This window comes from Schistocerca nitens, chromosome 8 (assembly GCF_023898315.1).
Source record: "Schistocerca nitens isolate TAMUIC-IGC-003100 chromosome 8, iqSchNite1.1, whole genome shotgun sequence".
In the NCBI taxonomy this organism is placed as follows: domain Eukaryota; kingdom Metazoa; phylum Arthropoda; class Insecta; order Orthoptera; family Acrididae; genus Schistocerca; species Schistocerca nitens.
Genome location: NC_064621.1, coordinates 440,818,590 through 440,840,370, shown reverse-complemented (window position 1 = coordinate 440,840,370; position 21,781 = coordinate 440,818,590). Strand labels below are relative to the sequence as shown.

The following is a 21,781-nucleotide window of genomic DNA, read 5'->3' as shown; positions in this document are numbered from 1 at the left end:
TTGTCGACGGGACGTCAAACACTAAACTCCTCCTCCTCCCCCCCCCCCCCTCCCCAAGAAACAATTACAGGATGTATAATAAATCAGACAATGGAAACTTCAGGTGGGAATATCAACAATGTAGGAAAATACGTGGTGCTACTTTGCATAAAGAAAACACGTCAAGTTGCTGACAGGCACAGTTAAGACACTCGCGTAAAGCTTTTGGCCACAGCTGTCGTCAGTTAAAAAAACCACACACACACACACACACACACACACACACACACACACACACACGTCCACCAACCCCAGAATCTTCGGCCGAAATGCAACCATTGATAGTGGAGAAAATTAGAATGACATTGTTGATGACATAGTGCCAGCATGTTACACTTGCAGTGGGGTCTTCAGTGTGGTAGACAGTTGACAGCACCACCTGTTAAGTTTTCTTTTCATAAGATCTCACTTAACAACTGCAAATAAAAACTTGCTCAATAAACTGAAAATAATTCCACTGTATAAGCACTATCTTAGTGAAGTTATTTGGTATCTTCACATAAGAGAACTGGGCTGGGAATGCTAGAGGGGTATAGTCTGTTAAACTGAAAAGCAGGCAGTGCTGGTGGTGAAGAAAGTCGCCTGCCCCAGCAGATTGCACTTCTTGTAATGTAGTGAGGTAAAGAGAGTGGGGACTTACTGCTCGCTCTTCAGCTTGAAGACCTATGAACGAATGAACTGCATCATCACAATCTGCCAACATACCTTCCCTCATGCAATTAACATCCACCACCACCTCCTTCCATGTTACACCACCAGAACACATTTAATCCCTTAATACAGCTGTAATGCACATAGATGTGGTACAGTCATTTAATATTTGTTTTTGACTCACTTCGGTTAACAATAAACATTTATTTCATACTATTAAAACACTGTTTTTAATAATTTGTGATTTTTTTCCATTCCCTGATATGTCGAAGCTATTAGTTCTACAGAAGAAATTAAGAAGACCGTTATTCATAGAAAGTTTAATGTAGTTTGATTTTATATTGGGGAACATTTTATCTAGAAGCCATTTTCAAGTTATTCAAGGAAAAATATTAAAAAGTGACCATTTAAATGCATCGCTGCCCGCCAGGCTGTAGAGAGTGAAGGTACAGAATGGAGGAAAAATATGAATTACCACTTTGCCTAAGAATCATAGATTTTGGGGAACCTTCCGACTCAATTTCAACGAAAGTATGTACTAACAGCTCTTGAAAAACAAGTCATTGATTTCAGCATATGTTAATATAGAAAAGAGTACATCTCTTAGTACTGCAGCTTCCATTAGATTTCAACAGGACAGTTGAACATTCAGAACTCATAGAGAAGTAGGACAGGGCAATCAAGCTTTGAAATGCTTCAGAAATTGTACAACCAATAAACATGTGACTAATGAGGGTATTATTGTCATTAATTAACATATCTTCAAAGAAAGCCTATCTTCAGAAAAATAGGCAGTAAGATTATAAACAAAAATTGTTCTCTGTTTTTGCCATTGTAATTATAAATGTGATAGAATTTTTCATATATTAGCAGTAAAAACAACTAACTCAACCTCCTGTTTTTAATAAAATGAGGTCAGTTGTGTATTGAATTTAAGTATCAAGGGAACAACTCGTCAAATTTGCAGAGTCATTGAGAGTCACACACAAGAGAGAAAGAAAACTTGCTAGCTTTCAGAAAAAATCCTTTGCAGAGCTAGCGGACACACACACACACACACACACACACACACACACACACACACAAGACGTGAGCAATCGACCCAACCAGCACTTCCTACACCTGCCCTGCCACAGGCCTATCGAACACATCAGAGTGTTTCACCCGTGAAAGCAACCACCTCATTCCAACTGTGCTGCAATCGCTGCTCAGTTTTTTATATTGATATAACAACCCAACCAACTGTCCTCCAGAATGAATGCCCACCACCAAACTGTGGACAAGAACAGAATTGACCACCCAGTGGCACAACACGCAGCCAAGCACAACATGCTTGATTTCAATAGCTGTTTCACAACCTAGGCCATCTGCATCCTTTCCTCCATCCCCACCTTTTCTGAACTACACGGGTGAGCTTATCCTTGCAACACATCCTTCACTCCCATAAATATCCTGGCCTCTGTCTCTGTTAAACCACTGTACCCACATCCTCCACCCAACAATTTCCCCTTCCTCTGCCCTGTCACTGCATCCCCATCCACACCACCTCCATTGTACACTGAACTCCACTGGCTCCATTACCCGTGCAACATATGCCTAGCTCGTGCACCTCCCACCCTTCCTCCCTGCTGCATTCTCAGCCAGCAAACCTGCTACCTTCCTCTGAGCTGCTACCCACCGCAACCCCTAATCCTACCTACAACCTCTCTTTCCCTCCGCCCACCCCACCTGACATCAAACCCCATCCCACCACATTCCACCTGCACAAATGTAATCCTGGCATTGACTGCCCAGCCAGCACAATGTAGGGGCACAGGCACGTGCGTGCGCTCGCACGAATATGTGTGTGTGTCTATACTCATGCTCAACAAGGGATTTATTCTGAAAGCTATCTAGCAAGTTTTCCCTCTCTTTTGTGTGTGCCTGTCAATGGCTAAACAAAGCTGCCATTTTCTGAGTGGTCTTCTTTACACCCAAATTATTTGCATTCTACCAGAACTTTCCTACCACTTCAGTTGTATGTATGTAGAGTGGGTTGAAAATCTTTGCCCAGAACTTAAAAAGAAAATACTTTCAAACTTTTCTCTGCATAAATAGAAAGCCGTTCTGAATTGACTAACTTTGGTGAGTACATTTGACATTAATTTTGGAGACTGCTCTTGAAATAATAAATGGAAAACATTTTCCTTTTCATATCCCATATTTTAAAAATCCCTAACTGGGATTTGATTGCCATATAATTGTAACTTAATGTCTTTCTTTTCTATTCTTCATTTTGTAGCAATGAATATTATGGAGGATTATGGGCATCATTCAACTTTGAAGGCTTCCAGAAGTGGATGGAAGAATGTAGACAACCAGCTAAGGCTACTGATGATGTTGAATTATCAGATGGAATACTGAGGAATGGCGAGGCTGCTGTAAAGGCTGGAAATCAATTCTCAGTAATAACCAATATTGAGGAGAAATGGTGTATCATAGAGTAAGTACTGCATGATATTTCCTTCCAATAATGCTTCTTTTGGATTCTGATGTTGGCGTTGCGATAATAGTTGATGACTTGATTAATGTTGCGAAGCATTTGCGCATACTATAACTGTATTCTGTGAAGTGGATTGTCTCTGTAATTGTTTTTATGTATAAATATTGAAGAGATTGAAGCTTTATTAAAGTGGTAATTGCCATCAGAACTGATACATTACATCTACTGTGCATTTATGCTTCACTCGCTATATTATGTAATTCATTGACTATTGCTTTGCAGTCTGAGTTTTGATGCCGTTAAAAAAAATAGGAAGGTTAGGAGAATATGAGAGGAACTGCAAGAGAAGTGGGAGAGGGAAAAATGAAAATTAAAGAAGTAATTAATAAATAATGAAACTGTACCAATTGGGGGGGGGGGGGGTCATTAATGCAGGTCTAAGTCAAAGAGTGTGATAAAAAATATGTTGAAGGGCAAGTTTCCATATTGAAACCTTGAGGGGAAACTAGTCTTGGGTGTGAGAAATCTAATGACCCATGGGGTACAGCAGGCACTCGGTATGGTGAGTCACGCTGTGTAGCACATTTGGCTTTGAATATTTCCAAGGCAAATGGTTCTTCTGTATCCATTCATCCAGTTTAGTGCTCGTAATTCCTTTAGATTCATTAACTAATTTTTCTTTCCACTTTTTGACAATAGGAAACACCACAGATCTAACTCAATGTTGATAGATTGTGGATGCAGGACAGCAACTGGTCAAATATACCCCAAGTAAAGTTGCCAAACAGCCATATGTCTTGAGAAGTTTTTATTTTATTTTGTCAACAAGTTTTGGCATTTCAGTATGCCATCTTCACACCCCATATGACAGCAAGGTGGCACAGTGTGTAACATGCTGGACTTGCATTTTGCAAGATGATGATTCAAACCCATGTCCGGCCATCCTGATTTAGGTTTTCTGTGATTTCCCTAAATCACTTAAGGCAAATGCTGGGATGGTTGCTCTGAAAGGGCATGGCTGACCTCTTTCCCCATCTTTCCATACTACGATGGGGCTGAAAACCTCGCTGTTTGCTCCCTTCGCCAAACCACCCAACCAACAACCCAACCACCCCATTTGCAGTTTGTGTATAGTCATTCATATGTATCAGTATTGGCATACTGGAGCCATCAGTATCCGGCTACCATGAATTCATTAGTCGAGTGGTTCCTTCGAAGACTTAACAAGTTTTTGTAGGAAGCACTTGAATAACTAAGTCATGGTATCCAGATACTGATAGCTCCAGTATGCCAGTATCGATACATCTGAATGTCTATACATGAAATGGATATGGGGCTTGAAGATAGCATATTGAAATGCCAAAATAAAATGAAATAACTTCTCAAAAAATACAGCTGTTTGCCAGTTTTCCTTGGATCTAACCTGTTGCATAGTTGCAGAATATAATGCTCCTCAGAACATCTGAAGCAGTAAATTCTGTGCTTGCTACATCCTGTCTCTGGTTATTGATTAAATAACTGATTCTAGTCACAAACTAAAAATTGCACACGCAGTGTGTGTTTAGTTTTTACTGTGATATGGGTTTGATTATATGAACCAGATGCCTAAGTATCACTGATCTAATTTCTGGGATAAAATCTGTCCACTGATACAACTTCAGCAGACTGTGTGTCTTAATGAATTAGTAGATAATAATAAACTAAAAATGCAAAGTTTTTCCTTTCAAATCCCAGTCATAAGACTCTACTTTTTAATGTAGAATATTTTTTTTGGAACTTAAGATAATGTCTACCTGTGGGAAAGTTTCTTATGTACATGTGAGCAGTTTAATCAGACACTTGACTGCTTACCCAGCAGCCTTTGACAACTCCTTAAGCTCTGATACCTATAGATACTCATTGTGTTGACAACTCCATGAGACACGAAAAGTATTGGAGAACCATCCTGATATAACTACTTGGCTACCAGCTAGAACACAAGGAGATTGTGTCCATGCCATGCTAATTGTGCTCAGTGATAGCCCAGATTGACTCAACAGGATTGAGGTCAGGTGAAATGGGGAAACCATGTAAGCATCTTCAGGTATGTGGAGTATTCATCCATTTCATTATTGTCAGAATTTAGGAGGATAGTATGATGCATTGTTATGATGAAGATACAGGTGGCCTGCTGTGTGCTATGTTAACAAAGGGATGCATATATCCTCCATAATAGTAGTTATTTATTGTATGTTGCTAGTAAATGTGAATTGCCATAAAATCCAAGGGCATTTGTGCATTTTGTGGGAATGTATCACATCACTTTACTCTTTTCCTTCCCCTTCTTTTTATAATGATTTCATTGTAGCTTATTCACATGTCTACATCATCTAAATACTACTTACTAAGTTGTATTTATCTCCCAGGTGTTCCTATTCTAATTCATTCTCTCCCATTTGCTTCAAATTGATCTTCAGTTTGTCTGCTTCTAAGTAGTACCAAAATTTCACTACCCAATTTTGTGCATTTTTAATGAATGAGACTTGGTTAAGCTTATAGCTCAATAGATATCATTTCGTGTTTACAGGGAAGCTGCAGATTCTGTGGAAGGACAGTCATCCTCACAGCATACTCAAACTGATGGAACTGATGATGCAAAGGGTGATGCCGATGAAAAAGAATCTGAACAAGGTGACTCAAAAAAGAATGAAGAGAAGCAAATACCACCACCTTCAAAGCAGTGGAGCCAGAACAGAGTTCGTAAGGAGTACCGCAAATTCAATCTGGATCTAGCTCCTAAGGTAAGATGTTGCAAGAGAGTAGCTGAATCAGCTGTTCTGTACAAATACTGCATCAAAGGCTTCATGTGCAACATAGCTGAACCATTAAAAAATGTGCAATTGCAAGTAGTTTCTAGAGTTGATGATAACCTAAATGAGAGGCTGGGATAGATAATATATGGAGTGAAATTTTAGTTCAGTAGTTTTCTGTATCCCAAAATATCTGAAGATCAGCAAGATTTTCTGTTTAACTGTGTAGAGATAACTGAAACTGGATCTTGCATAAATTTGACCAAAACTGATTATGTGCAGTTGCTTTGAGTTTCTGGGGAAAATATGTTAGAGAGTATTGTTGTTGTATTTGACTTTTTAATACAGTTGTCCATTAATTGTTATGAATGTCTAATATTAGTTGCTGTACTAGTTTTCATCACTAAGTGAACATAAGTGAGTCCCATTCAGGTATGTTTCTTTGACAGCCTTGCAAAAATCTCTGAAATAAAGTTGTTAGTTGAATTTTGTTATCCGTAACTTCCTAACTAAGGGGTGATTTTCAACAAAAAATAGGGGCTAACAATGAAACTGACACTCATATTATATCCCTTCAGTTCAGTAATAATACTAAATTCCATATTCAAGGCTTTCAACTTTTTTGGTGTGAAGTGTACACCCTGATTTGGTTATGACTGACGTACAGAGAAATTTGGCATTGTGATATCACTATATCACTCTATCTCCCCCCCGCCAAAAAAAAAAAAAAAAAAAAAAAAAAAAAAAAAAAAAAAAAACTTTTTTTAGATCTTCCCGATGGCCACTATTATGAATCTCAAAAATAGTTTACAGTTTGACAATAATAAAGTTCTATTAAGTTTCCAATTTTTGTGAAGTGGACGGATTAAATATTTAGTTTCAGGCATATTAGATCATTACAGAGCAAATATGTGTGTGGAAAATCAAACAGTGGAAAATACAGGGTGATGTAATGACATTATTATGAAAACGATACATTGCTGCCCACCATTCAGAGGAGATGTTGAGACACATACAGGCACAACAAAAAGGGAGCTTAACATGTTCTATTTTGGCCAAAAGGCTCCCTCTCTCACACACAAGCCACTGAGGCTGGATTGCAAGTAACTGTATATGATGGAAGAAGCTATCTGGGTGGTGGAGGTAAGGAGGAGGTTGAGGTGGAGAAGGGGGGGCGATAGCAGGGTGGGGATGGGGTATGGCAAATTGCTGCTTGCTTGTGAGATCGTACAGGGACACAGTGGGGACAGGGGGTAGGCCAGTTAGGTAAAATGAGACTGGGGGGAGGGGGGGAGTATGCTTGCAAAGGTGAAGTAATTTTGGGTGAGGATATAGTTGGTCATGGTGACCAGGAAGGAGATTGTAGGTTGGGAATCAGTAGGGCATTGGGAAAGGTGGTGTTCAATAGTGGCAAGGCCATAGGCATTAGGGATTTTAGTGTGATGGGGGGTGGCATCAATAGTGATGAGCAGGGTGCCATTTGGTAAAAGAACAGGAACAGTGGAGAATTGATGGAGGGAATGGATGGTGTCTTTTCAATAGGAGTGTAGATTATGGGTAATAGACTGAAGGTGATGGTCTACAATAGCAGACATTCTCTCTGTAGGGGCCCAGTAACTGTTCACAATGGGGCATCCTGGCCGAATGGGTTTATGGACATTAGGAAGCATGTAGAAAGTAGGAATGTGAGGAGTGGTGGAGATTGGTAAAAGGGAGGGGGGGAAGGAGAGAGAGAGAGAGAGAGAGAGAGAGATCAAAGGGTGATGTTCTGAGCTGGGCCTAAGTATTTGAAGACAGACTGAAGTATTTGAAGACAGACTGAAGATCCTGTTAGTTACTGAAATTGGGTCACTGTGGCAGAGTTTGTAAATGGACAAATCTGACAGCTGACAGTCCTGCCGCCTGGTAATCCCTGTGGTTCAAAACCACACAGTGGTGCAGCCTTTGTCGGCAGGTAGGATTGTAAGATCGGAATCAGTTTTAGGTGGTGGATTGAAGTTCTTTTTGCAGGTATAAGATTAGCTCCCATGTTGAGGGATTTGGGGAATGATTGTGAGGTAATGTTTGGGGTTAAGAAATTCTGGAATGTTAACGGGATGTTTTGGGGGCAGTGGGGGTGGATAACAGTTGGCTGGAGGAATGAACTTGTCATGCAGGGTTCAACATAGGTTTTGGGTTGACTCTGATTGGTAGAGTTGATAGTGGAAAAGTGTTTCCACTGCAGGGGCCATGAGAAGAAGGGAAGACTTTTTAACAAGTCCAGGATAAATGGATTTGGGAGAGTGTAACAAAAGGTAAGGCCTTTGTAAATGACTGTCTAATCTCCCAACTGCACTTAGCTGCCCTACCTTGTCCCCATCACATCTCTGCATGCTCCCACAAGCAGCAGTACTTGAGCCCTACCCTGCTGTCTTTCCACTCTGTACCCCAGACTCCTCCATACCCCCCACCCCCACCCCCACCCCCACCCCCACCCAGATAGCTTCTTCCATCTTGCACAGTTAAGGCCTTTTGGCCAGAAACTTGCATGTTTAGCAGTCTTTTTGTTGTGCCTGTCTGCAACTCAGCATCTCTATATGGTGAGTAGAAATGTATCCTTTCCATAGTATTGTCAGATTCATGTTACAATATGATTATTAGTACTTCATATTCTAATCATCCTGTTGCTGATTACTTGTCGATTTTATACTGATAGCTTCAGGTGTCTAAAGATGGAGACCTGTAGCTTTGAAATCAATTACAATTAAATAGTAAAGCAATAAAATCAGGTGTTCAGATATAAAAGTAAAAGGGAAATAAATTATTTGGGGTATGCTCTAAAACAAAAAAAAAATCAAACTGAAACCACAGAAAATTGAGAACTGTTCATCGAGATGTTTTCGGGCAAAATGTAAGTATTCAGAAGAGCAATAAACAGAAAAATAGTTTGGAGGTATTGGTCTCAACTTACACGAGATGAGGGGGGACATGGATGTAGCTCACTAGAGGAATCTGGTATAGTGTTATAGGACGTCAATGCAGAAGAGCTGAGGTTTTGATTATAGTTCATACCAGTTTGGAAGCCAAAAGAAAGAATATGATTTTAAAATAGACTGGTAAATCCAGGATGGAATAACATTAAAATGGAAAGGATGGACTGATACTCACCAAGTAGAGGTGGTGTTGTCACAGACAGGCACAACAAAAAGACTGCTAAACTTTTAAACTTTCAGACAAAAAGTTGCCCTTCCAAAATAGATCTCTCTCTCTCTCTCTCTCTCTCTCTCTCTCTCTCTCTCTCTCTCTCTCTCTGTCACACACACACACACACACACACACATTCGCACCAGTACAACTCCGCCATAAATGCCTACTGGGCACGAAGCAGGGTGGGTAGCAAGGTAGGGATGGGGGAGGTGTGTGTGTGTGTGTGTGTGTGTGTGTGTGTGTGTGTGTGTGTGTGTGTGTGTGTGTGTGTAGGGATGTGGTTGGGATAAGATAGAGCTGCTAGAGCTGCTAGGTGCAGAGAGGGAGACTGTAAGGAGAAGGAGGGAGAAAGGGAGAGGAGAGTTGTAGAGAAAGGGGGAAAGTCTAGCAGGTGCATTGGTGGAACAGAAAATGTATGTAGTGCTGGAGTGGGAGCAGGTAAGAGGATAGATAGGGGGAGGATAGAGACTAGAGAAAGTTGAGATATGGGGGGGGGGGGTTACAGGAATGAAAGATGTATTACAGGAAGAGCTCCCACCTGCACAGTTCACAAAAATTGGTGTTGGCAGAAAGAATTTAGATGGTAGAGGCTGTGAAGCTGTCATTAAAGTGAAGCATATTGTGTTTGGGGGGTGGGGGAGTCATGTTAATCTGTTGTCTCTTGGTCACAGTTTGATGGTGGCCACTCATACAGCCAGATAACTTGTTAGTCCTCACACCACATGGAAAGGAGCACAGTGGGTACAGCTTCGTTTGTAGATCACATAGCTATCCTGGACTTTGCATTGTCTAACAGTATGAGCAGGATAGATTTCTACTCACCGCATAGAGGAGGTGCTGAGTTGCTGATAGGCAAAATAAAAACAATTCTGGAAATATCCAGCTTCCCAATTTCAGTGCTTGAGCAGATGTAGGAAACTCTGACACATTCAGAGAAGCATAACACATGCCCAAATTGCCACTGTCGTCTCCAGACACTAAGCTCCAACTTACAAGGAGAACACGGAGAGTGCTATAACCCGATTTCCCAGAAATTTAGCTTGGTGGAAGAGGGGTCAAAATAAGTGAAAATGTAGATTCTTGACCGTTTCTGAGAAAATGACAGTGAAAGTTTTTGATGCAATTTAGATGCCATTCATTGTATGGTAAGTTCAACTGAAGTGTTTACACAGTGTATAGTGTTGCAGCTTCCCAGCTTTGCACCCCATGTTCGAAACCCAATTCTTGATTTATTTTCTATCTTTCTTTTTCACTGATCTAGCCATGTCCCTACTACACAAATGCTTCTTATGAAGTAAATGGATATGAGGGTGTTATATTAATTATAAAACTTCAACTGGGTTTCACAATGTGTGTCATACGTTTATTACATAATATAAATGTGTGTGTGTGTGTGTGTGTGTGTGTGTGTGTGTGTGTGTTTGGAGGGGGTCCATTGCTATTTGTTCACTTTGAGAACTAATTTGGGAGTGATGAGTTTCCCGTACTGATTTTGTCAAGAGTACAAAACCAGCTGGGCAGGTCAGAATCAGTTGAAAAGAAGCCCCTCATTGCAGGCTGCGCTAGTAAATGCGTATACTTGCTGGATGACCACAACCCACTCCTCTGGAACAAGTACGCAACACCACCAATAAATATTATGGACAAGACACACAATAGGAATTTCGCTAAAAACAGTTTCAATTTTTCCACATTCAGTTATTGTTTTACACATTTGTGTATTAATCTTCTACAGGCATGGGTAGATAAATCAAACAAAAAAGGCAAATAGAAAGTGTTACAGTTTCGAACACGAGGTGTGAAAGTGTGAAGTCAGGGCTCTAGCAACTTTGCCACCACTGCATCTAAATGACTTGCGTGCTAAAATGCGCACAAAGTACCTTGAAAACTTTGACTGTTGTTTTCTCAGAAATGTGTCAATACCTACAGATAACCCGAGACACGTGTTTGCTTGTTTTGATCCCTCTTCCACTGAGCAAAGTTTCTGGGAAATTTGTTTACGGTACTTGCCATATTCTCCAGGTCAGACTGTGTAGGAGGTGAACAGCAGTGTACCTGGAGTTGGCAGTGGAAGTACAGAAAAGGTGTGGGACTGGGTAGGGAGAGAGAACTGGTTAGTGGTAGGGAAGATGCCAATGCTGCATGTGGGAGCATGCAGGGATGTTGTGGGGACAGGATAGGTCTGTTTGGTGCAACATTGTGAGGCTTTTCTGGGATTTTAGGGGAAAGGGATATGTGAGAAGTAGAGATGTAACATGAATTCTGAACAACAGTGCAACTAGACATCTCTCACTTCAACAAACATTGCCAGAGGGGAAAGAATTGGTTAGTATCAGATAAAATTCTACTTGGACTGACCTGAAATAAAATTCTAGACCTTTTAGATCCCCAATCTGACATTTTACCATTGTGCCACCATCTGACACAACCAAGGTAATATGCTGGAAGCTGTCGTCCATCAAAATTTGTTATGGATGAAGTAAATGACAGTGTGTCAGTGGGACAAACAATTAAAAGGAAAAATGTATCTGTTCTTAAATGAAGGGAAGAAAGAGAAGCCAAATCAGTGAAAAGTAAATAAAACATATAAGCTACAATTGTTAAGTTTTATTCCAGACAACCAGGTGTTATTTTAGTGTATTTGGTTGGCTGTTTTGAATGTAGCTACTCAACACAGTCTCACTAATGCACATTTGTAACCCCATGTTGAAGCCATTCTATCAGCAGATTAGAGAAATGTAGTTATGAAATAAAGATAGGTGCAAGAGTTTTCTTAAAGAAGTTATTTTCTTTGTAATGTCAAGATACAGTATATTCCAAAAGTTGAATATTACACATACTGTCAGCCCTCTACGAAACCTCAATTTTGTTGTTCCCTATACTTAATATCATTATTAATTTTGCTGCAGCTGCTCTTTGCTCGTGGCTCATTGGTGGAACTGCTTATCTCGTCAAACATAGCCCGTTATGCAGAATTCCGCAGTGTTACAAGAGTTCTCACATGGTTGGATGGTCGTTTGGAGCCAGTTCCATGTTCACGAGCTGATGTGTTTTCCACAAAGAATGTATCAGTTGTGGAAAAGCGTTTGCTTATGAAGTTGCTCACAGCTTGTGTTGAGCAAGAAGATGCAAGTAAAGAATTTGAAGGTACATGTTTATAATTATTTATCAGTATATATCGTAACTTAACCTACTTCCATCAAAGTTCTTACAATTTCAGCATTCTAATAAATGTCACCTACCTGTAACTTCTATATTTATACTATTTACTGTGGCGTCTTGTAACAGCTGCTTTCACTTCATGACAGTCTATCTTCCAGATGACTTCATATTGTATTGAATACCTATAGAGAAATAGTGATTATGTAAAAAATATATAATAAAGAGACATTAATTCAGGGAATATACTTCTTTGGAATACTAATACCTATATATCTGCCGCATTGTATAATAATTCAAAATAAGTTCTTTATATCAGTATTGTCAGTTTACAATTGGACTTGGAGGACTTGAATCAGACTGGTTTTTAGTATCCTTTAACTATTAAGAAACAAGAGATCAACCCTTTCAGTGCTGCAGTGCTGGTATACCCAAATATGCCTGTAATCTTTACAGCGACAAAATGTTGTTGTTGTTGTTGTGTTTCTGCTGCTGGTTGAACATACTGTTGAAGCATCATCATTTGTGACAAGCTTCAAATGTTGTGTAGAAATATTCTAGTTTTATGCAACTTGAGCCAATGTAGGGCCTGTTTGACTGTTTTTAATAGTTCTTATCACTTTTGAAGTATTGTATACTATACAGCAGAATGTAAACTGTGACATAAACAGAAGTTGGTAGGCATGTTTCTACAGGTGTAAGATGACATACATTCAAATTTCACACCAGTCACAAAGTTTGGCATTAGTAGCGCCACTATGAGAATGGAAATCAGGTTTGTCCTTAATACACGCTGTAATGGTCATGAGCGTTATTTACCTTTGAGATTGATGTAGCAAGTTGATGTTAGTAAAGAATGCCTTTAATGTAATAAAGACACCATTATCAACCCCTCACTGGGTTTCAAAGAATGCTTTTAATGCAATAAAGACGCCATTATTAATCCCTCACTGAGTTTCAACAAGATTGTGTAATAGAGCTATGAGAAACTGGATGTTCCTTCTGTGTGATTGCAGGAATACTTGGCAGGAATGTACCCATTGTACATGATTGCTGGCAGCAGTGGTCACAATAATGTGCAACTGCAAAAAGACCAGGCTCCAGACAGCCACATGGTACCAAAGAGAGGACTGTCATGTTCAGTTTGTGGCTCTGGCACATTGTACTGCATCTGCAGCTGCAATTTGAGCAACAGTTGGCACCACAGTAAGACAATAAACTGTTACAAATCGGTTACTTGAAGCACAGCACCGAGCCAGACACCCTGTAGTATGCATAGGGTGGAGATCTGTTGTGTTTTCTGATGAAAGATAGATCCGCCCCAGTGTCAGTGATAGCCATGTGCTGGCTGGGAGGAGGCCAGTTGAGTGCCTCAATCAACCTGTCTGCAAGCTAGACACACTGGACCGATACCTGGAGTTACAATCTTGGGTACTATTTTGTGTGACAGCAGGAGCACTGTCGTGGTTATACCATGCACTGTGACTGCAAATTTATATGTCAGTATGGTTATTCCATCTCTTGTGCCACCATTTGTGAACAGCATTCCAGTTTTTTTTTTTGCCCCCCAACAGGATAACCATCATCCACATACTGCTGCTGTAACTCAGCATGGTCTACAGTGTGTTGACATGTTGCCTTGGCCTGCTTGATCACATCTGTCTCCAGATGACAACTCCAGAATCATCCACAACCAGCATTAACGGTCTCTATATTGACCGACCAAGTGCAACAGGCATGGAAATCCATCCCACAAACTGACATCTGGCACCTATACAACACAATGCATGCACGTTAGCCTGCATACATATAACATTCTGATCATGAAACCAGAATGTACCAGCATTTCACATTTGCAATGGCTTATCTTGTGCTTACATTAACCTTTGGTCTTGCAATGTGAATCATTTAAATAGGTTACCTAGACAAATGTATTCCTGAAATTTCATTACCCAGAATTAATTATTTTTTGATATTGCAATTTTTTTCTGCTAGTGTACATATAAAAGTTAGTAAAAAATAATTAAATCTGTGCAGTCTCTCACAACAGATTGTTCAGGGTTATTTAATGCACTGTAATGCCTTACAGTGTTAATCAGCATGGTGTTTTGAATCTGGAAGTATGTATCAACTTTCATGGGCTTAAATCCTTCGGCCCACAGGACAGACATTTGAGTCACTTTTCACCTATTATATTGTCGTTGGTTATTTATCAGGATTACATAGTAAATAAATATATGTGTGAGTTTAGGTTTTCCTGGTGTATGAAAATTTTGAACATTTCTCGTGTATTCAGCTGGGTGGTGCCGTCCAAAAAGGATGGTATTTTGGTAAGCTGACTTATTGCCATCTTCAGGTGTTCCAGAGATGCCTGAAGATAGTAAAAAGTAAGCTTGTTGAAATGCTGTGCCACATGGATGACGCCACCTGGCTGAACACTCGACAAATATTTATGATATATAAATGTTGTATCAAAAGTTAAAGTGCAAAATCTTTTAAAATGACACTGAGAGGATGACTGACATAAACTTTACTTCAGGAGGCAAAAATCCTTCTATTGTTTATAGAAGCATGTAGAAAAAAAACTGCTAGCTTTTGAAAGTAATTGTTACTTCCTCCAAAATGGAAGGGATCGGTTGGGGGGGGGGGGGGGGGGGTTGAACACTGAAACCCAGCGTCAGTCTCTCACTTGTGATGATGAGAGAGGAGATGGGTAAAAAAAAAAAAAGTACATTGGTAAACACTGTGACAGTTTCAATTTGTTGTGAGAAATAAGTATAACTTTTAAAAAAAGAGAAAGAAATGGAAGTGTAAAGTAAGCACAGTAGACAAAAAATTAGTCACCCCCAGGAGCTATTGTTACTACGTACACCACCTTTAGTGTTGATAATGACCTCAATTCAGCAAGAAAGTCTAAAAGTTTCTTCATTATATGCCATACCAAGCTGAAGTCACATATTGCACATATTGTTGCAGGTGTTCTGAGTATTAAATATACTCCTTGCACCCACCCACACAGTAACATTTATTGCAGCTTCAACATTAGTAAACTCCAAAACACCAAAGGCAGAGGACCACACCAAACCAATCACCTTTTTTATAAACTGCATGATTTTTGTAGAGGAATAAACACTACTAAACTGGCTGAGCTCGTGTATGCATTGGTGACATCCAGTACTCTGTTTCTGAGCATACTCCACAGCATGCCTCAAGAGGCTTGAGTGTCTGCTATACTGCACAGGTCATTTCAGTTATCCTCCCCATACTACGTCTGTTCAAAGAATTCCGAAACTGTCATAATTTCACGCCAATGTTGTGTTGGAGCGAAATGCAGTTGGCATCCCTGAACTTGTCTGTGTTTAATTAGTAACTGCCAGAAGTTTCATTGTTGAGTGTCTGTTACTTATTGTTCAGTGTTGTATTGAGTAAAATGTTGTCACACAGTTTGCAAATTTCGAGATGGCAGAGTTAGAGGAGCAACACACCTGCATTAAATTCTGCTTGAAACTCAAGAAAACTTAACACCCACACACCAGATGATGTAGGAAGCCTTCAGTGATGAGTGCTTAAGCCATACTCTGAGTGCCTAAGCCATACTCTGAGTACGAATAGTTCATATGGTTAAAAAATGGCCAGAGGTTCAATCTTGGCGATGGGTCAGGAAAGGTTCTCAAAGACCCAAAAAAGCTCATCAGATCAGGTCAAATGTCAAAGCTATGTTCTTTGACTTTGATGGATTAGTTCATCATGAATTAGTGCCACAGGTATAAACTGTTTATCAGTGGTATTATCAGGATGTGTTGTGATGCCTGTGAGAAAGAAATGGCCTGAAATGTGGCGAGTCAATTCATAGCTCTTGCATCACAATAACGCTCCCACACATTCACCCTTGTTGATACGTGACTACTGCACTAAAAATGAAGTTGCTGTGCTGTCATCCTCTGTACTCTCCAAACTTGGTCCCTGCAGACTTTCTGTTATTTCTAAAGTTGAAAACCCTGTTGAAAGCACAAAGATTTGCAATGATAGATGAGAGAAAAGAAAATTTGGAAGCGGGGCTTCATGCGAGCCAGCAAGAGGTCTACCAAGCCTGCTTCTGGAAGTGGAAATGTCGTTGGGAGTAGTGTATCAATTGTGGAAGAGAGTATTTTGAAGGAGACCATGCACAATAAGTTAAAGGTAAGTGTAGAAAAAATTTGTGGACAAAGTTGTGGAATTTTTTGAACAGGCATCATATTCCTGAACTCTCCAATGTATTCTCTAACTCTGTCGCCCTCTGGGAGTTAAACTCCACTAAAAGCCCAACCCCCTTTTCCCATCTTGTATAATGTAATTACTCATTTATGTTTATTCTCAATTTTAAAATCTCTCTTCCTCACTAGGTCTCAAGTGCAGAATTCCTTCCTCCTCCCATTTGTCTTCCTTGTTTGATGCATCTTTCTTCTCTCTCTCATGCCCCTTTATCATCTATCACAGTGTTTACCAATACACTATATTCCATATCTCTCTCTCTCTCTCTCTCTCTCTCTCTCACACACACACACACACACACACACACACACACACACACACACACACACACACAAAACCTCCTCCTCATGACAGGGGGAGGGGGGGAGAGAGAGCACTCTCTCTCTGACTGAGGAACCTGCTCTCTTTTTCCAATTTTCCTCAATCCCTTTTTCCTCCCTGATGGCAGAACATAGACTTCAGATAGGTAAGATTACTGTTCTTGTGTGTCATTTGTGAACTCTTCTTGATACCCATGCAAACCTACAAGCATCTGTTGCCAAGCACTGCATTTATCACATTTGTAATTTTCAAATATTGAGATTACCTTTAATAATTCATACACTGTATATAGTCTTCATACTGTGTCATAAATAGTGTCCAGTCATTATATACAATAGATGGCCTCTAATACCATTTTCTACAAAAGTAGTTAATGTTGTGACCTAATCAGTGCAGCTGCAATTAAATTGGAATCTACTAGCTCAATGGATATAGTGATTCTTTTTGTACAGTTATCTTCCATAGAGCTTGTGTACCCATACCACATGCAGTAAAGTGATATGCCAGTAACTGTGATTTTAGCAAGGTTCATTTCAGCTGGTATTTTGCCAGATTGGACAGTAATGTTTGTTGCAGTCAAATACTCTCACAGAATATTTCAGTGGGTGAACCAGTTTAGAGTTTTCATTTTCCCCTGTCCATAGAGTCTTCAGGAAGACACCATCAACATAATTTGACACAGCCTTGGGCCAATAATAATTCCTCAACAATTGAAAATTACTGGCAAGTCGAAACTGGTGTAGGCATTGAAATATTTTATGTGAGTATTTTGACTGCGACAAGAGAGATATATCAACTGTTGCTCTTCACCAACAATATGCAAATACAAAAAAATTGGAGAATGCAAATACAGATTGTTGCTAGGTATTTTGTCACATGTGTAAAAAGAACTCTTGAGTGTAAGCTGTCAAAACCTGATGCTTTCCCAGCTTTCATTCCTTTTAGAGCTGTTGCCATTTCATTATTGGATGGTCTTGAATAGTTTATCTTGGATTTACAATTTAATTTAAGGACTGCTAATTCCTTCTTGACTTTAATAACTTGGAGTACTCTAGAGGCAAGGCTGTGACCAACTTGGGCTTAACAGATTTACTTACATAACTGGGAGGTTTGCCAGCTCCATGTCTCCTTAACACCACAAAGCTTTCCAATTTGTAACATTGAAAGATTAATGTTTTGATTGTATCAGTCCACTTTTTATGTCTCACTGCATTGATGCTATGCAGAAGCCCATCAGCTATCTCATATTCATCACTGTTACAAAATATCTTATATAGGCTCTCACTGTGTTCATGTCAGCAAGGTACCTATATTTGTGGGCCTTACTTTCCTTGCTGTGGATATTGTAGGTCCAGCAAACTGCTTGTAGCTTGTGCTTACAGTCGTGCTCATTCCACGCATTTGTTACACAACAATTGTTTCCACACAAAGGATGCTTAGTATCTTTCAAACACTTTGTAAATTCCATATAAGTATGTTTGGCAGAGCAAGTCCTTTTGCCAGACACTTTTTCGTATGGTGTGGGCTTAAGATAGTCAGAGAAAATTGTGCAAGTATTGATAAATGCAGTGTCAGCATTCGTCGCATGGTCTGAGCGTGCTAATGTGGAATGTACAGATTTAGCTGCAGAGTAGCACAGTTAAAGAGCTGAAGTCTGCTTGACATTGAAGCTTCCTCCACGTGAAGAACTGATACGTTTACAAACTAAGTTGTTTCTCATCTGGGCCTTCTGCTTCAATTACTCACTATTATTCTTAAAGATGATGGATCCATCAACAGTGACATGTAGATAGGTTGGTGAGTCAGTGTTTGTTCACTAAAGACAATGCTAACTTTCCTTTCAGCTGTTTTATTTCATGGACAGAATGCTGTCAATCTTTGTGTGTGTGTGTGTGTGTGTGTGTGTGTGTGTGTGTGTGTGTGGTGGGGGTATCCCCATCTGCTGTGTTTACTGTATTGTGAATGTCAATGTACAGTTTTCTATTGCACAATAAGACTGATATTTTGCTAAAGAAAATATCCTGTATTATTTTGAAACATTTACCAACTGGATTCCAAGTTGTACTGTGTTGTATGTGACTGTTAGCTCAACTATCACACCCTCTGTTACTTTCTTCTGGTAATACTCATCCTCTATGTCTTAAGTATTGTTAACTACTTGTCAGGTACAAGTTTCACCCCCCCCCCCCCCCCCCCCCCCCCCCCCCGAAACTGTCTGGTTCAGATATAACTTCCAATTCAACCAGTGGTTTGACATAAGCCAGGATTGTGTGTTCAGAGATTTTGTGAAGATAACATAAAAGTGAAATTTGATACTCAGGGTCTTTTTCTGGTTTTAGTAGTGTGCTTGCTTCTTAGGCAGTTGATTTAGCCTGATGCAGTTGGTAACTAAAGTAGTCTTAAATTTGAAACATTTTATCTGATTGTTCAAAATGTCATCTGTTTTAGCAACGTTATCATATTTAAACTTGCTCCCTACTTTCTCTGGTTCATTTATTGTTACTTTTGTGTGATAAGTGGTTTTCCCTGCCTTAAATAGCCATCTTTATTTTTGCTGGGCTTTTCTTTTTCACTTTTTCTGCTCAGTAGTTATTGAGCTGTTCTGTCTGTGATAATATCTATAATGTTCTTATATTTTGCTGATACTTGAATGGCCTCAAAGCTTTCTGCCCCCCCCCCCCCCCTCTCTCTCTCTCTCTCTCTCTCTCTCTCTCTCTCTCTCTCTCTCTCTCTCTCTCTCTCTCTCTCTCTCTTTTTAAGGAATTAATACTGTCAACTTTTACTTTTTACACTTTTCAGCAAAAGGATTATCACAATAATTTCTTTGCCGTAGTTTGCTGGTAGTGTTGGTTGAACAGCCTTTCATAAAATTCTCATAGGTGTGGAAATGATTTGATGTTTGTTATACTTGGATCAAACTCTTCCGAAAACTGAACCAAGTTTGCTTTGAAATTTTAATGTATTTTGCATGTGACCATTGATGGTCCTATTGAGGCACAACTTGAGAGATAATTGACCTATGTTGTGTTTTGGGAATGGGATCACACCTATTTTTTGACATTTTGTTGGCTTGTGTTAGAGAGATGAAACTTGAGTCTGAGTTATGGTCACATTTTTCATCTTGCATCAGTAAAAGGATGAAGTAGTTTAGCATCATAATCAATGTGTAATTACTTTATGTTGTCCAGTTTTCATTGGTTTCACCATTCTGATCAGTTTTCAGCATATCCTCATTTTTCATTGTGGCTGTTACAGCCACCTATCCATCAATAATTATGTTAGGATCAGTTAGGTTTACAATGTTTGGGACTAGTAAACAGGAATGGGGTGCTGGGTGGTTTATATGAAGAACAAGTGACTCTGTAAATTTTTTGTCATGAGCTCAGTTTTATTTACATTGGTATTGCCAGTTTTTATAGTAAAAGTTTAATATCTGGTCTGGTAAAAATGGCAGTTCCATAGTACTCGTACGGTTTCTCAGTCTTGTGCACATGAAATGTTGCATCTTTCAATAGTGCACATGTACTTAATACCAGGAGTGGACTGTGAAGGTTGTAAGAGAAATCCTGTAAGCGCTTTGTAGACACTGGGTGAGGTCAGCCAATTTTTTCAGTTGAGGTAAAATATGTGTCAAGAGTTGTGATCAGTCTTCTAGGCATTTGATAGGAATGTGCTTCAGCTTTGTGTATCAAATGCAAGGTGGGGCTTGTGATCTTCAGACCACCTGATCACAGCACTTTAACTTTCATGATTGTGTGTGTATTTTCATAGCATGTGATGGCTGTTGAGGTTTTCTAGATGTGTTCAGAATGTGTGTAGATATCAAACACTCATTTTGGCCCTCTTACTCAAAGGTTTTTAAACATTTATGGCTCTAGTTCCTGAGCTAGATAAAGTCACTATATTACATTGTTGTTAATTTTGCCTTTTGTATTTTAATTCGTACTAATTGCACTGAATGAACCTATTATTCATTACCTGCCCAAAGCATAATTTCTAAAAGATGAAAATAATATTTCAACGAAGTCTTATTTAATCAGTTGGTAGACAACGTTCATGAAGGTATACCGAATCTTACCATGAGCCATTGGTTGGAGAACCATACTTATTAGAAAATTCAGAAAACATAAGGGAATTCAAGCAAGTCTACTCAAAGTGAAATCATAGAAATAGATACATGAAAGCTTCCTTTAATAAACAGCCTTCACAATATTATCAGTACCATGTGGAAAGAAGAGCAGGTTCCACATGGCGGGAAAGAATTGTTTTTTGCCCTGTATGCAAAAGGAAGGGCCTGGCAGATTGTTGAAACTTAAGATGAATCACATTACTGAATGCAGCTTATAAAATGTTGACAAATATACTGTTAACAAAATTAAATCCATGTATTAAACATTCATTAGATGATGTCCACTGTGGTTCTAGATAAAACTAATCCACCATTCACATTTGATACATGCAAAGCATTTTGGATAAAAGAAATTGGTATTCCTAGCAAGTGGATACATTTAATAAATCCTGCACTTTAAATGCAAAATATAGAAGTCGCAAGCAAAGAAAACTGAAGGGGGGGAGGGGGCGGAGGCTAATAGGACAAATTAATGGAATTTTCACACAAAATCTAAAGAAAAACACTGTTGCCCATAAGAGACAAAGTAAAACAGATTGGGAAATGTTACGTAACAAAGAACTATATATCATATACAGAGAACCAGATATAGTAACTAAAATTAATGGCAAATGATGACAGTAGATTGAGCATATACAACACAGCACTATCAATGTGATCAAATTCCACTGGACAGTGATATTTTGAATGGCCTCATGTGAGATACCTCTAGCAGCCTAGATAGTAATCAAGTAGTTGTGCAAGCCAAGTGAAGAAAAAAAATTAAGTGCTTTG

General features: G+C 39.4%; 1 protein-coding gene across 1 annotated transcript in view; it reads left to right on the top strand.

Moving 5' to 3' along the window:
• The window catches only part of LOC126199384 (rab proteins geranylgeranyltransferase component A), a 53,401-nt gene that overhangs the window by 21,974 nt on the left and 9,646 nt on the right, over window positions 1–21,781 (top strand). Inside the window, exons 3-5 of the mRNA XM_049936303.1 lie at window positions 2,972–3,172; window positions 5,739–5,952; window positions 12,057–12,294. Coding sequence (XP_049792260.1) covers window positions 2,972–3,172; window positions 5,739–5,952; window positions 12,057–12,294 — 653 coding nt within the window. The remainder of the gene's footprint in view (window positions 1–2,971; window positions 3,173–5,738; window positions 5,953–12,056; window positions 12,295–21,781) is intronic.